Source organism: Solea solea, chromosome 7, assembly GCF_958295425.1.
Source record: "Solea solea chromosome 7, fSolSol10.1, whole genome shotgun sequence".
Classification (NCBI taxonomy): Eukaryota; Metazoa; Chordata; class Actinopteri; order Pleuronectiformes; family Soleidae; genus Solea; species Solea solea.
Window position 1 is genome coordinate 29,548,188 of NC_081140.1, and position 16,551 is coordinate 29,564,738.

At 37.4% G+C, this 16,551-nt stretch overlaps 1 protein-coding gene across 2 annotated transcripts in view; it reads left to right on the forward strand.

Annotated features, from left to right (window-relative positions):
- The window catches only part of LOC131463208 (roundabout homolog 2-like), a 43,856-nt gene that overhangs the window by 1,506 nt on the left and 25,799 nt on the right, over positions 1-16,551 (forward strand). For both annotated transcript variants that reach the window (XM_058634974.1, XM_058634975.1), the window contains exon 2: positions 6,925-7,251. In XM_058634974.1, coding sequence (XP_058490957.1) covers positions 6,925-7,251 — 327 coding nt within the window. The remainder of the gene's footprint in view (positions 1-6,924; positions 7,252-16,551) is intronic.

Below are 16,551 nucleotides of genomic sequence, written 5' to 3' on the forward strand. Positions count from 1 at the left end.
ACTCAGCCCCTCCCCCTCACTAAGCCCCACCCTCCGCCCCTCCCCCTCTCACATGTCATTAACTTAATTCCTTTAAAAGCTCTTTTTTATTTCCGTCACATACGAGACAGAGATTATATTTATATACTGTTCATCTAATGGCAGTTTAAACTTAATCCAGATGAACGCTGAGCTTAAACAATAATTCATGAGCGCACAGATGTTTGTTTTCATTCTCAGATTAATTGATTTAAAAAAAAAGAACTGTGAGTTTTAATCCAGAGGATTAAATCACTGATAAATCAGTGAATGAAGGAAACTGTAGAATTCATTGGGTCACAGTTTGTTTGTGTCAGTGCCCTCTAGTGGTGTCATCTATATAACACGTCTCACTCAGATTATAGTCAGACTAGGACAATAATTCTCTTTTCTTAGTATCAGACTAAAGTCCAGCTCGTCTTAGTCAGATTTGATGCTTTCATTTCACAAAGTGTCGTCATCTGAATGTGACTGTTGTCTTACAACAAGGTTCCCAAACACTGCGTCAGGACCCACAGATGGCTCACGGGAGGTTTGTTTTGGGTTCTCAAACAAATTTGCCAAACTTTTAACTAATGACTCTTCATCCATCACACACTCCTAACTCCTCCTCCTCCTCTGTGTGGGCGGAGTCATCATATGACTTTTCGGGTGAAAGTGAATCACAGAAAAACAACAGCACACACACACACACATTGCTTGTTTCAGGCTGATGATGGTGGTTTTATCTTCACTTTGTCCTCTGCTGATTATTTTGGAGACAAACAGACTGAGAGCTCAGTCGAGGAGGAGGAGGATGATGATGATGATGATAATGACGAGGATGATGAAACCACTGCAGAAGCTGCTCACTCGTCTCATGTGCCACAGGCTGGAGTCATTTACCGGATGTTTGTGATGATGTCGCTTGTCTGCAATGCTGGTGACATCATTCAGCTCCAAAGAGCTCACACTGAAGAAACCCGAGGAAAACCTGACTCACACATCACTGCGTCCCTGTTTCTGACCTTTTTAAAAACAGCTGAATGTAAACATGAAAGAATCATTTCAATTAACCACATTATCTGAGTGTGAGGAATTCTCTCTTTTTTTAACAAATTGGCATGTTGTTGTTTTTTAAATCCCCAAAATGGACGGCAAAATTCAAAAGGGCTAAAACATCTTCACAACAAGTTTTGGGAGATTCGGTGGAGCTCAATTTTGCTTCTATTTTCACCTTAGGAGGCGCTATAGAGCCCTTGAGCAACGCACGGATGTGGGAACTATGTCAATATCGCATTTTGATAATAACGGAAAATCACATAAATCACAGTACAATAAAAACAATGCAAATAATTGAACATAGATATTACAGTTAGTATGAAAACCTCGTGGAACGTTTTTGGTTGTTCACATATTTACATTTAAAATACTTTCAACAAGGCCTCTGTAGGAGTATTCTTATATTTATATCAAATCTTTTCTCATATAATGTGTTTAAAAGTGCAGTTTTAGTCAGACTGACTCTATAAATAGAACGTCAGATGGTCCAGGCTCTGGTGTTTGGATGAAAAGATTCATATCTGAAGAAAAACAGGAGGTTTTCTCTGTGACAGCAGCAGAGAAAATAAATAAAGCAGGTTAATAATTATAAATGCTCATTAATGAAAGTCACCGCTCAGCTCAGAGCCAAGAAACATCCAGAAATAGTCTGATTGAAGAGGCTATTGATGAAGTTACGATGTGAATCAGGTCTTTGACTCGGATGAGGTGGAGACGCAAACATGTGGGCGGGGCTAACATCAGAGCAGCGTGTGGCGCTAATGAGCTTCATCTGTGACTCTTTGTTTCCTCCACATGTTTTTTCTCTGACAGAAAAGACATTTTCATCACGACTATTATTACATGAAATTAACCATCGACAGACTGAAGCTGTGATTCTGTGACACACACACACACACACACACACGCTCACACACACGCACACACACGCACACACACAGGTCTTTACTTTACTGACAGAAATCTGATAAAAACCTCAAAATACAATCTTGTATTAAATGAATGTTTGCAGTTTTGATTCTTTTAAAATCAAAATCATGACATTTTTATTCGATGAGTCATTTAATTTAATTAATATTTAGATTATTTATAACAAGTAAAACATAAATACAGTACATTAACAGGAGGTTCATGGACTCAGGAATGGCACAAAAACCTCTCTGGTTGTTTTAGGTTTCTCTCTTTTAGGGGTTCAACAAGGTTGCATTTTGGGCCCTTTTTAGTTTGACTGAATTCTTATTTAGATAATTTATGACCAGTAAAAAAAAAACATACATTTAGTACAGACACATCTCTGTCTGAAGGAGAAATGATTGACTCACAGAATAAGTCATAAAGTCATAAAGTCATAAAGTAAAGGACAACGTGAAAGAGTCAAAGAAAGACAGTCAGTCCATGAAAGATCAGAATGGAGTCGAGCTGTTGTGTTTGTGTGAAAAGCAGCTGCCTGTCGCCCTCACAGACACACACACACACACACACAAAGAACAGCCTTGGGAGTCGACTCTTCAGACTCCACCACATTAAAACTGTTTTTCTGCTCAGAAACATCTTCAACACAAAGATGACGCTCGTGTTTCTAACCTGACAAGGTTTTCTTTAGTGTTGTATGAGCAGCATCGCTCATATATATGACTTGATATACCGTGCTGTGACTTTATATATACATATATATATATATATGTACATATACACATAAATGTCATACAATGTGAAGGTAATGGACAGATGTTTGTGAGACAGGATGAAGACAGTCAGGGACATTTGACCAGATCACCAAAAGAAACATTGAAAACGTCGCCTCGTACAATGACGTGAAAAAAAAGTCACTAATGTAACGTCCATGACACGATGTCACGCCCACATCTGTTCACGATGGTCATCTCTGTGAGTTCACACCAGGAATTCTACGACACTAGTGGCTCTACAGAGTGAATTGTGGGAGTTTTGTGAAAACGTGACAGTGATTTCACAGCAGATCCACATTCATGTTGTTTTCACACACTCCATCACACCTTGATTTCATCTGTGAGCAGCAACAGTTTGTGATTCACGTCAAACCCGGAGCTGAAGAAGCTGCTCAAGTACAGTCCAAATATTCCTGCGTGTCGCTGCTGTTGTGATGAAGGTTGCTGTTGATGCTTTTACTGATCGCTCACTCGTCACAGGAGCAGATTGTTTCTCCTGCTGCTGCTGCTGCTGCTGCTGCTGCTGCTGCTCGTGTTTTTCTTCCCTCTGATGAATCAGTGTTTAGATGAAACCAGACGACTTCAACTCTCTCTGATAATCTCACCACCTCTCAGAATCTCATCTCAGTGTGTCAGCTCCTGACATACACACACATATATATATATATATATACAGTATATATATATATATATATACACATATATGTACATGTATATATATATATATATATATATATATATACACACACATATATATATATATATATACAGTATATATATATATATATACACATATATGTACATGTATATATATATATATATATATATACACACACATATAAGGAAACTTTACTTGAGTTTGAATGGACTTTTATATTTTCAGGTGAAACCGACTGAAGTTTTTTTAAATTTAATTTGTCAACGCTGACAAACACAAGACCGACACACACACACACACACACACACACACACACACACACACTCATATTTAAATGAACACACATTTATATTTAAATTAACACAAAAGCAAAATGTAATATAAATAATATAATATAAATGGAGAATAATGGCTCAGTTTGACCAATAACACATTTGCTTCATTATCATATTTTTCTTACTCCATAAAGAAACATTCCAGTCCAGTCCACAATACAATAATAAACAATAATACAATATAATACAAATATAAAAACTCATGGTCTCATACAGTTATAATTTAACATGAATAAAAGAAAAGAAACTACAGAGACTAAAACGTTTAAACATGGACAACAAGTTGACTTTTGTTGGAATAAAAATATCACTAATCCAGTGGAGTCCAGACAGAAAATCTATTGAAATTAAATTAAAGGAACAAAGATGTAAATGTGGGGAATGGACAGGCGGCTCCGCCCACTTCCTGTTTGTCATGACAGGACATTTTCATCTCTGCTTATTCCTCAGTTATTGATCGTCCTGCAGCTGAAAGTCAAGTGTGTGACGTTCGTGATCTGCAGAGAATCATTTCCTCACAGTCACAGATTATTCTGTGTGTAATGTGTGTGTAATCTTGATGGAATATAATCTGTGGGAAAATCCATTAACATTAAAGCAGCAGATTAAAATCTAGCTCCTCCCCTCTTTGCACAGCAGCTGGTTGAATGAATGAATGGATGAATGAATGAATGACACATAAGATATATCAGTGTCAACAAATATAAAAATACATCCCCTCTTTTGTGGATTTTACGCCCCCTTCAGGCAGGAGGCTGCACAGCGTCATCACACTTTACTTAAGTGTTATTAATGATGTGTAATTAAGTCTTAATTTAAGTAAATACAGTGAACACTGCTGTTCTTTGTTCTCGCTCCTTTTAACACATTAAATCAATCTGTAAACAGCTGATGGAGAACAGAGACGTTGAGATTAAAACTCAGTAGAATTCTTGTAATTTAACTGGTTCTTGTTTTTGTTTTTAATCAAAAACAAAATTTGTCTTGGCCCCTCCCCTCAGGTGGGCGGGTTCTTAATGTTGTTATATTTGACTGTTTGTTAGGCGTAAAATCAAACTAAAACGTAGGGATTTAACCCATTAATGTGCATTTGTCCTCGTGGGCCTCTTTGAAGTGCTTTGAAGTCAGTAGAAAACTCAGTGAAGTTATATTATCATGTGATGTGATTGAGGTCACGTGACTTCAGTCACAAACTCTCACTGTGATTTGTTTTTTCACCTCAAGCAAATGAAATAGTGACGCAGAGAGCGTGACTTTAGTCTGTGGTCGCTTCAGTGTGACGGCAACAGAAAAGAGAAATCAAAACTAAATCAAAGCAAAAAACATTTCTTTGTCGTTTGTGTGTTAAAATCTAAATGTATGTAAATATACATAAACATAAACACACAGTATGAATAAATTATAGATATAAAATAGCACGAGAATAATCACAAAAATAAGAAATGCTCATGAAAATGAAGTAACTTGAAATGTTGTTTTCTTTTTTTAAACCATTTCTCCTGAGAATAAAGATTAGTGCGTTTACAGTCGACTAAAAGTGCTTTATTTTTAAACGACTCTGTGATGGTGATAATCCTGCATTAATGTTCTAATCTGAGCTGTAATCTCATCCTGTGGCTCTTTACACGTCCATCAGCTTTTATCTTTCATGTGTTCATCTTCACTCTGAACATAAAAACATAAAGACCCAAGCAGCTCGTCTGGATTATGTGCTGAAAATAATAATCTGTGGCACCAGTGACCATTTCAGCCGTGAGCGAGACGAAAAGCAGCAGCAGCAGCTTTTTGTGAATTATTCATTTTTGCTACTGTAACGTTGTTAGAGACGTTTGGTTCCTGCTCTGAAAGCTCAGACCTGAAGCAGCGAGTCTTTCCCTCACAGTCGGAGGAAAATGGTTCCCCAGAGAGGAGGAGGAGGAGGAGGAGGAGGAGGAGGAGGAGGGAGTTTAATTTATCTCTCTGCTGCATCCCTCCATCTTTCTCTCCTCCTCTCTCTAAATGTCGGCTTCTGCCTTTCTGCCATTTTTGCCTCCTCACGTCCTGATCGACACACAAATCGTCCCATTATCAAATCACACGGCTGATTTCCTGCTCAGTGCAGGTGTGTGTGTGTGTGTGTGTGTGTGTGTGTGTGTGTGTGTTGCCTTTCAAACGCCTTTGTCATCGTCTGCTCTGTTAAACATCATCAAAGCTTCAGCTCCTGCTTTTCACGCACATTTGAACAAACTTTAGTTGTTGTGATGTTTATCACACTGTTGAGCAGCAGGTGGCGCACATGTAAAAACAGAAGATCGTGGATTAATGACAGGACGTGAAATAAAATGAGAAGAATTACAAAAATAAGTGGTGATAATAAAAATGTTATAAATAATCAGCATTTGAATGATGTCTATATTAGAAGGGAAGATAAGAGCCAGAAATAAATCGTTAAAGATGAAACAGAAGATGATTTATTTCACAGTGAAAAAACAAAAACAAAGAATCAATCACACAAAAATAAAAACTTACATTAAAATACATCAAAATCAAAAAGGTAACAGTTTGTATGTCAGGGTCATGGCCAGTATGTGGCGCTACAGTACAGTACGTGTAGGCCACGCCCAGAAAGCTTCATGAACATGAAACAGTGTTTGTTGCTGTTTGTTGCCAGTAGGTGGCGCAATGAGTGGCTGCAAGTGCTATTCCTGCTAGCATAGTTTTGGCCACTACCATGGTTGCCATGGTAACCTGTATACAGCTCAAAAGCAGGTGAGGGCAGAGTTTGTCTGGGCGGAGCCTGCTGTGTGGCTAGTGGGAACACAAAATGTGAAAAATGTGTTTTTAACTAAAATCGACTTAGTTTTTGTGCATAAAAATGTTTTTAAACGTATTTTTAAAAGAAAAAAATTATAATCAGAACAGAAACAATAAAAACTCTCACTGTTCTCTTGTTTTCAAAAAAGACAAAATTTGTTTCTGTCTTCATTCACTCGTTCATTCATTCATCATGTCATTAGTTTTATTTCTAAACCTTTATTTGTTTCATTCACTTTAATCTTTTCTCCAAACACCAACTTTTCCTCCTTCAGGTGTAAAAACAGAGAATAATTCAATAATATTTGAGATATCTTTCATATTTATTTTGTTTCTCATCAGATTGTTCTTCTGTGAGACTAAATCTAACATTCATGTCCTTGTGTCTCAGGTTCCCGCGCTCGCGTCGAGGACCTCGCGCCTCGGATCGTGGAGGATCCCTCGGATTTGATCGTCTCTAAAGGAGAACCCGCCACGCTCAACTGTAAGGCCGAGGGTCGACCCGCCCCGACCATCGAGTGGTTTAAAGACGGCGAGCGTGTGGAGACGGACAAAGACGACCCTCGCTCGCACCGCATGCTCCTGCCCAGAGGATCGCTCTTCTTCCTGCGCATCGTCCACGGACGCCGCAGCAAACCTGACGAGGGCGTTTACACCTGCGTCGCACGCAACCACGCGGGCGTCGCCGTGAGTCGCAACGCGTCGCTGGAAGTCGCCAGTAAGGCCTGACTCTGTGTGTGTGTGTGTGTTTTTAATTTCAGGTTAAATACAAACATTTGCTGTAGAATCACTCACTCATTCATCAAAAGTTAAGAAAAGTTAGTTCTGATTTAATCCAGATTTTTTGTCTTTTATCACGTTTACTTCCACATTCACTGAACAGACTTTATTTTTTTAACTAAAGGCCCAACTTCCTGTTTTTGTGCAGCACTTCCTGTGTCGGTTTTCTGAACAATGTTGTTCAAACACTGGGAACTTTGATAATAAATGAGTGAGAGGACGACCTCATAACTATGATGGATTATTGTGAGTAAGTAAATCAGGGCGGGGCCATCGGGTCATAATCTGTGTTTAATGTTTTTGGTCTTGACTTTTTAAATGTGCGGATTAGACCCTCTGATGTCCTTCATGTTCTCGTCGTGTGTGTGAGTGAATGCTTGTTGTGTGTCTCTGTGAAGGACAGGTGACCTGTGACCCCGCCTGTGGCCCCCTGTGGCCCCCGTGATGATTCATAAAACGTTTTTAAGAATGAAAAAGAGAAAGTTGTGTTTGTGTGTGAATAAGATCTAAACTGTGAGGTGACGTCACATCATCTCTGGCCTCTGTTGCACCTGATATTACAAAGAATCAGGTATTTACACCTGGTTTTAACATGTGATCAACATCCCATCACCTCCGCCTTACGCCCCCTCGACCTGTTGCATGGACTCGTCTTTGCTTTCTGAAGCAAAAGAATAAGTAAATAAGTAATAACACTTTGACATTAGCTGAGCTCGGAGCCACCAGTGTGGTCACAATGTTTCTCTGACTTCCTCCTCAACCTCCTCTGTTGTGTTTACACCTGTACCAGTGTTCATATGAGCAGGATGGTGTGTGTGTGTGTGTGTGTGCGCGTGTGTACTCGTGAACCAGTAGAACAGGGGACTTCGATGTCGTTACACACTCACAAAGAGGGGACTCCATGTTGAACAGGGGACATTTTTCAGGTCCCCTGTTTGTCATGCTTTAAATCCACCTAAAATCATGTCTAAGACGCTCTGGTGAATTTTCTTAATATTAAGCAAAGTGGGGACTTGGAAGTGTGTGAGTGTTAAAGACCATTCTCAGCAGCACTCCTGCTGGCTGGATTTTAACACCTCATTCACACACGTCGTTTCTTAACACTCCTCCATTGTCTGAATGGCTCGCAGCCCCAGACAGTCTTTCAGATAGTAGAAGGACTATTCATCAAACTACTTAGTGAAGAAACCAGTCTATTGTAACACATAAGTTTCAAGCTTGACACTGTATTAAAATAAAGGACTGCCCAGAAAGCAGGAGAGCAATACGTGGTATTTTAAAATCTTAAAAAGAAAGGGATACAATTTTTAATATAATAATCAGAAAAATGTACTTTTCTTTTCTATTTTAAAAAAGCACTAACTGGAGGCCTGGAGGTCAGTTTTCAACGTGTGTGTGTGTGTGTGTGTGTGCGTGTCAGATTCAGAGGAAAACCAGCGCGCTGCGTCTTCTCTGAGTGTTTTCTCTGAGTGTTTTTTCTGGTTCTGTCGTCAGTCGCTGCAGCAGCAACATTTTCTTTCTTCTCTTCACGACGGTTTTCAGCTCCAGGCTGAACTGAAGCTCTCTGACATGAGGAAATGGATTAAGTCAGTGGTTTGATTAGAGGAAGCGACGCCACAGATTATTACCAAGGTCGAACGATCCTCGCTAAAAACAACAACAACAAAACAACAGTTTAGTCTTATCTGCAGCTGACAGTGTGTGTGTGTGTGTGTGTGTGTGTTCATGGCTCACTGACTTTATCTCCTTCACAAACAGGGACAGACTCTTAACGACATGTAACAACTCTGGCAACCAGGAGCAACAGCTCAGGCTAATATCCCATAATATCCCATAATATCTGTGTTTATGAAGCAATTTTAAAAACACACAAGTTTACACAGAACAGACGAAGCAAAAACACAGGAAACTGAAAATGAAGCAAATAAGATTAAAAATAAAGTCTGTAAACTCATCAGGTCGTTTGTTCTTTCAAATCTGAGCTCAAGTCGATAAAACACATAGTTGAAGATAAGAGTTGTATTTTTTTTTAATGGAGCTGCAGATTAACGTCATATCAGTGAAGGATTGACCTGCACACACACACACACACACAGTCTGGTTAATTCTCTTCACAGTAAATATGACACAGTAACACACGACCACAACTTATGAGTATAATAAAAATTCAGTTGTCTTTTATTAACTCTACTAAAACACTGACATTATTCAATAATCTGTGTGAAGTGTTCAAAACACATCAAATTTGTTTAGTGCTAAATGTCTACATACATAAAATGTTTATTTGTATTCTTATAATGCTTATTTTTTGTACTTGTGTCACTGATGTCACTGATGGAGATTAGTTTACATGTGTGTGACACCAGCTCAATGTTTTGGTGACTGTTGTGACCATAAATGCCTCAGTGGTGCGTTCACTGTCTGCTGGAGTCTGTACCGCATCGCCTCGCCAGACACTGAGACTCCTCCCCCTCTGTGGGAGGTTCATTGTGCTGACTGTGGGGTAAACAGTGACCCAATTAGCTCTAGCAGAGCAGAGTGTGAGTGTGTGTGTGTGTGTGTGTAAACTCCCACTGTGGAGTAAATTAAAAGTGTTTGTAACAGTAGCTCAGAGTTGAGCTCAGACTCTAAACCTGCGTTTAACTACATTCATTAAACATTAACTGCAGTGAATAATGCATAATATATATATACTTATACATATATATACACACACATCTCATATTTTACAGCGTGGCAGTGGTGGAACAGCAGCTGTGTGTTTTGTCTTGTGAACAACAATGGTTTTTATTGTTATTGTTGCTTTAAAACATTATGTTTTTATTGCCCGTTCACGAGTAGTTGAAGTGTTTTACTCGCCGCTTTAACTCGTGTCGTGTGGACCGTTATTATTGACCCTGACGGTGAAGAAGAAACTGCTTCACTCTGAGGAGATAAAAACTGTGCAACACTTTCACAAACACGACAGACACGTAGTTCTACTATAACATGATCACAAACACTGTGCTACTGTATATAAACCACAGAGGGAATCACTTCATCTGTGGCTCCATGTTCATCTGATGTCACTAAACCTGTTTCTGTGAGGATGAGAAAATAAATCTTTATTTAAACCACTGAAATACACTTTTTTTAGGGGAGATTTTTGGAAGTCAAATCACAGGCAGATTTAAACTTCATTTCTGAGTAACTCCTGCAAAGCCATGTCATGTGTGCATCTCACCTCCTTTTAGTTCTGTTTTATTTGTATTTTATGTGTTTTAAATACATTTTAGCAAACATATTTTACATATTGAAAAGATAGATGTGACTGTAAATGACCCACACACACAAATGTAAAATAATTTGCTGTTTGTGATTTGGGTCGCAATGTTTAAAAAGTGAGCGTCTGTACAGAAAGTTAAAGTTCAGAGCTTTAAACAAACGTTTGCTGAGCGTCAGAAACATAGTGATGTGATGTAGGAGGAAACATCCCAGGTTTAGACGTGAGTTCAGAAAACTCCTGAGCTGCAGGAAAGTTTCCTGAAAGTTCCCTCAATCAATAAATCTGTCAGAACAAAACTACACTGGAACGCAAACTAAACATGAATCTGAAGACAAACATTTTTAAAAGACAACAAACAGAACGAGAGAAAGTGGAGTGAAGGTGTGGACGCTATCCTGGTGTCTTTATAACCTTCACACTGATGATTGTCCTCAGCTGTGACATTGAAACACAGCTGAGGACAATCACAGCTGATTCACACACAGACTCTGGGTCTGTGTGGAACAAGAGTTCAAAGATCTGAACATGAATCATTAGAACTGTACATGAACAAACACAGAACATGTTTAAATCCTATGAAATCAGTCTTTACTCTTCTAACATCCTCAAAAACAACAAAGCAGCTGGAGCTTTTCTTCACACGTTCTTCACACGTTCTTCACACGTTCTTCACACGTTCTTCACCGTCAGTGTCTCCACACAGACGCAGTAATGATGTCCAGACTTGAGTGTGTGTCACTGACCAGTGCAGGACAACAGAAGTGTAGATAAAGTGGTGGAAGGTGGGATGTGTCCTCGGGTCGTCCTGCTGTTCCTCTGCAGCAGAAGCCAAAGTTATGACAACACTGCAGTAACTCACGTGTTAGAGCTTCATGGCGACAGGAATCAGGTGAAAATGGCTTCACGTCTCTGATAATTAAAGTGCTTCTGACTTTTTTATAGCAGAAAAAATACATAATGTCCAATAAAAGAGAAACATTTACAACGGTGAGCTGGATCTGAACATTACAGCGAAATAAAGAATCTACTGTCTGAATTTAGTGTCAGTGACGTCTGTGTTTAAACATCAAAGGTTATGACATGTTTTTAATGTGAGATCTAAGAACATTTAAAAATGAACACATATGCTAAATATGATAAATATGATGAATATGATAAGATAAGATGATATAGATATCACAAATTAAAAAGTATTTTACAATGTCAAGATAATGTTGCATCATGACTTAAATATTGTGATAATATCGTGATATTATTGTGACTTAAATATCATGATTTAAATATTGTTACTTAAATATCGTGACAGTAAATGTTGTGATAATATTGTGACTTTAATATCATGATAATATCGTATTGTGACTTAAATATCGTGATAATATTGTGACTTAAATATCGTGACTTAAATATCGTGACTTAAATATCGTGATAATATTGTAACTTAAATATTGTGACTTAAATATTGTGACTTAAATCTTGTGATAATATCGTATTGTGAATTAAATATCGTGACTTAAATATCGTGATTTAAATATCGTGATTTAAATATCGTGATTTAAATATTGTGACTTAAATATTGTGATAATATCGTGACTTAAATATCGCGATAACATAGTATTATGTCCTCTCAGCTGTAACGTGGAAAACCTCGGTGACTTAGGCACTAACAGTTTTGACTTCTGTTTTTTAAGTGTAGATTACTGATAATCCCACTTTTTTTGACTAATTTTAGGATAAAACGTGTATATAGTATATATACACATGTATATAGAGAGTAAATATATGTGTATATTTCATTTGGACTCAAATATTTACATGTTTTTTTAAAGTCTGCTTTTTATTGCAGTCACAGAATGATTTGATTTTCCCCGCTGGGTTCATGTAAACACTGTGATTGAGAATCACACAGTGAGGATTAAGTCAGATTTTCCGCAGTAGCAGCAGCAGCAGCAGCAGCAGCAGCTATTATTCAGTGTTCCCCTCTTTTTTCCCGGTGTAAGCTGAGAGTGAGCAGCTGACACTGAGTCTGTTTATAAACCCAGAATAACGAAACTGTGTGTTTTAAAATAAAAGCAGAGTGGGAAGAGATGCAGTGACGGTGTCTGTTTCACAATCATCGCCGTCTGCCAGTGTCACATGGTGCAGCAGGATTAGAATAAAGTAGGACGACTGACAGAGAAGTTGCTGAAAAGCCTTTAGAGCCAGATGTTCCTCTAGTTCCTGATGAAGGATTATGAAGGAATCAAACGTTCACTTTACACTGAAACAAACTGAAATCTGCACATGAAACAAACATCGCTGAGAAACTTTATTACACTTTATTGTAGAAAAAGCTTTAGATCTGTGTCCAGGTGCTTTAAAGCTACACTATGTAAGTTTCAGAAAGTTCTGGAAGAAAATTGACCAATTTATATGAAGACAATATGCTTCTTTAGCGTCAACAAACTTAATTATATTAGTTGATAACAAAATAAGTATTATTATTGTTTTAAGTTTGACACAATTTGTCGCCTGCTCATGGATTATGGATGATATTTAGCATGTTTTGCCTTAATCTGAAATGTTTACAACAACAACAACAACGTTCATTCATTCAAACTAAACCTACAAGAGAACAATTTTAAATAATAAACTGATGAAAAGTGAAATTAAAACATTTAAGCTGTGAATCATATTTTAAAAGGTAAACTATGCTAACGGCAATGCTAACAGCTTATCTTAATTTTTGTTTTTAATTTGTCAACTATTTTCTCTCTTTTTTTTCAATGGATGTAAATTCGCTACATACTAGCATGTTTACATGTTACCATGGAGCTCATGAGAATGTTACAGTTTTTTTACTTTGGTCATTTTGTTCATTTTAACTTGTTCATGAATTGATTTAAGATAAAATTATTAAAACTATTTAAGCTGTTAACCGAATTGTAAAAATTGGTTTAAAAAAATTCAGTCAAATCCATGCTCTGCTAACAACAATGCTAACAGCGTGTCCTAACATTGTGGAGTTCTCACGAAATAAATAAATTATGTTAAAATTGGCCAACTTTGAAATGTAATATTTGTAATAGAATATAGAACAGAATAGAATAGATGTAATACTGATAAATTATAGTGTAGCAGCAGCAAGCTTCCATTATATATGGAATAAAAGAATAGAATTATTACGGTAGAGTGTACAAGAGACAAAAGATAAAATGTTTATTTTAAGATGCTGCTCTTCTTCTTATTGATGTTAATAAACGCTCTCTGTCACATGTCCATCTTCCTGCTCTGCTGTAATCGCTGTGTGGCGTCTTTCTCCTCCCTCTGCTCATTTGTCCCACACACACTCACAGACGGCGTGAGACGGCGCGAGGCTCACATTCTGCACAGAAATGTCACTTAAAAATCAAGTGATGGATAATCTTACACAGATTAAATCTCCTAATCTGTGTGTGTGTGCGTGTGTGTGTGCCTGCAGAAATAATGATGAAAGTGCTGAATGTCGTTTAGTCACAGGGAGAGAGAGAGAGAGAGAGAGAGAGAGAGCGAGAGAGAGAGAGAGAGACTGAGCCTCAGGGAAATATGAGGAGTGGATTTATTCCTGCAGAGACACACACACACACACACACACACACACACACACACAGCCTTTCTGGTGTAGGAGATTATTTTGGAGATGTAGTCGGGTTATTATAAGTGAGGAGTGAAGTTGAGGACGGACAGACAGACAGTGTGAGTTGAGGACAGACAGACAGACAGAACAAACGTACAGATACAGCCGTGTCCATGGCAAAATAACCTGCTTCATTATCAGGTTAAAATAACTCTTTTCAAAATCATTTTATAAGAATTAAAAAATGATTAAACAATATAAAGATAAATATCATTAAATATTCAATTAAAAACTAAGAAAATCTATAAAAAGCGAATAAAAGAAACTTAATTTCAGGTCCTCAGGGTTCCTTTCATCACTGATTCATTAGTCAATTATTTACTCGAAACACTGTTTTGAATTATTAAAGAAAAAACAGTAGAACATTTTAAATCAATTACCAAAACAGGTGGTGTTTAATTTAGTTGATGAATTATCGCAGTCATGTTGTGGATGTAAATGGATTTAAATACAATCGCTGGTTAATGACATAAATGAGTGTGTTTTAGTCTCAGTCGTGGATCCATGATGAGCTCAGTGTTACACTGTCTGACTGTGAATAATGTGAATAATTGAAATTTGACTGCAGGATAATGAGAAATCAGTAAAGTAAAGACTTCTGTCGTCTGTGACCTCAAAGAAAAGAACGACAAAGGAGATAAAAAAAAGTCACTTTCACTTTATTTCACTCTAACTTTGTGAAGGAGGGAAGTTTTTAAAGTGTCCGAACATTCTCTGACGAGGAATCAGAGCGTCCTCTGAAACCTGCAGGACACTCTTCATCTCCCACTCTGTCTCTGGTGGGACATGAAGCTGCAGGACGAGAACACTGATGTGGAATTAAAGGCTCGGTCGGCGGCCATTTTGACACAAATCTGTCACAAAACCTGCTGAATAATGAATGAGGTCGATGTAGTTTTGTTCGCTGTAATAATGAGTAAGTGAAGTTGATTTAAGAAGGATTACACAGCCAGAGCTGACGTCACACAACACAGGCAGCGCCCTCCACTGGCAGGAGATGAATATACTAGACGACAAAAATAAAAACTCAGTGAAAATAAAAGATGTAAAAAAGAGTTCACTTTCAAGTTGGATATTCCAAAAACGTTCTGATTTAGAAAAAAGGTTGAATGTTCCAGAAAAGCCTTTCAATTATTACAGTTTGTAAGAAAACAAACTCCAGAGCATGAGAGTGAATGAGTGAAATGCAGAGTGTTGAGCTTAGAGAAGCTGCTATGAGATGCATTCAAAGAACCTCAAACATTTTATTAACTCATTAAGTTTAGTATAAACTTTGACGCTACACTGTGATTTAATGTCATATTCAAGTCAATATCTGCTGTTGTAATGTTTTAGTATAATAGTCTGGACAGTATATGTATATTTATTTCATTGTTTTGAAATGTAGCAAAAATATATACATAATTGCATAAAGAAAGAGTAAGAAGTTAAAATCTTCCTTTGAGAAAAAGTCAGGTGACATAAAGGTGAGATTCCATCAGCCTGTGTTTGTGCACTTGTTACAAATATTATTATGTAGTGTAATAATCAGTTTAAAATATTTATAGAGTTCTCTTTTATTATTTTATTTTGTTCTCCATGTTTCATTCAGAAGGAATCTAAGAAACAAGATTCTTTATTAGGATTTGACATTTTTCATGTATAATTTGAATTTGGATTTGCTATACTAATGAGTAGCAGCAACGTGACAGTGACATCTAGTGGAAATAGTGTGATTTTTCTCCATATGCCAAATATGGCATATAATAATAATAATAATAATAATAATAATAATAATAATAATAATGCATGTTTAAACATAACACATGCATTTTAATTTTTAATGAATGAAAGTGAGATAAAAAATTATATTTTGAAAGAGATTCACTGGGACATTTTTGTACTTAAGGGTCTGAGTGTGACTTTGCATGACTTGCATAAAGAAAGAGTAAGAAGTTAAAATCTTCCTTTGAGAAAAAGTCAGTGTTTTTGTTTCAGATTAGGTGACAGAAATCTTTCATCATCATATCAGTGAAAGATGAATGAATTATTCATGAATGTGTTATCGGAGATTTCATGGACCGATTGTGGTGCAACATTCACTGTGAGTCTTTGTTTCCTGGGAGTCTTTGTTTCCTGCGAGTCTTTGTTTCCTACGAGTCTTTGTTTCCTGGGAGTCTTTGTTTCCTGCAAGTCTTTGTTTCCTGCAAGTCTTTGTTTCCTGTGAGTCTTTGTTTCCTGCGAGTCTTTGTTTGTTTCCTGCGAGTCTTTGTTTCCTGCGAGTCTCTGTTTCCTGCGAGTCTCTGTTTCCTGCGAGTCTCTGTTTCCTGTGAGTCTGTTTC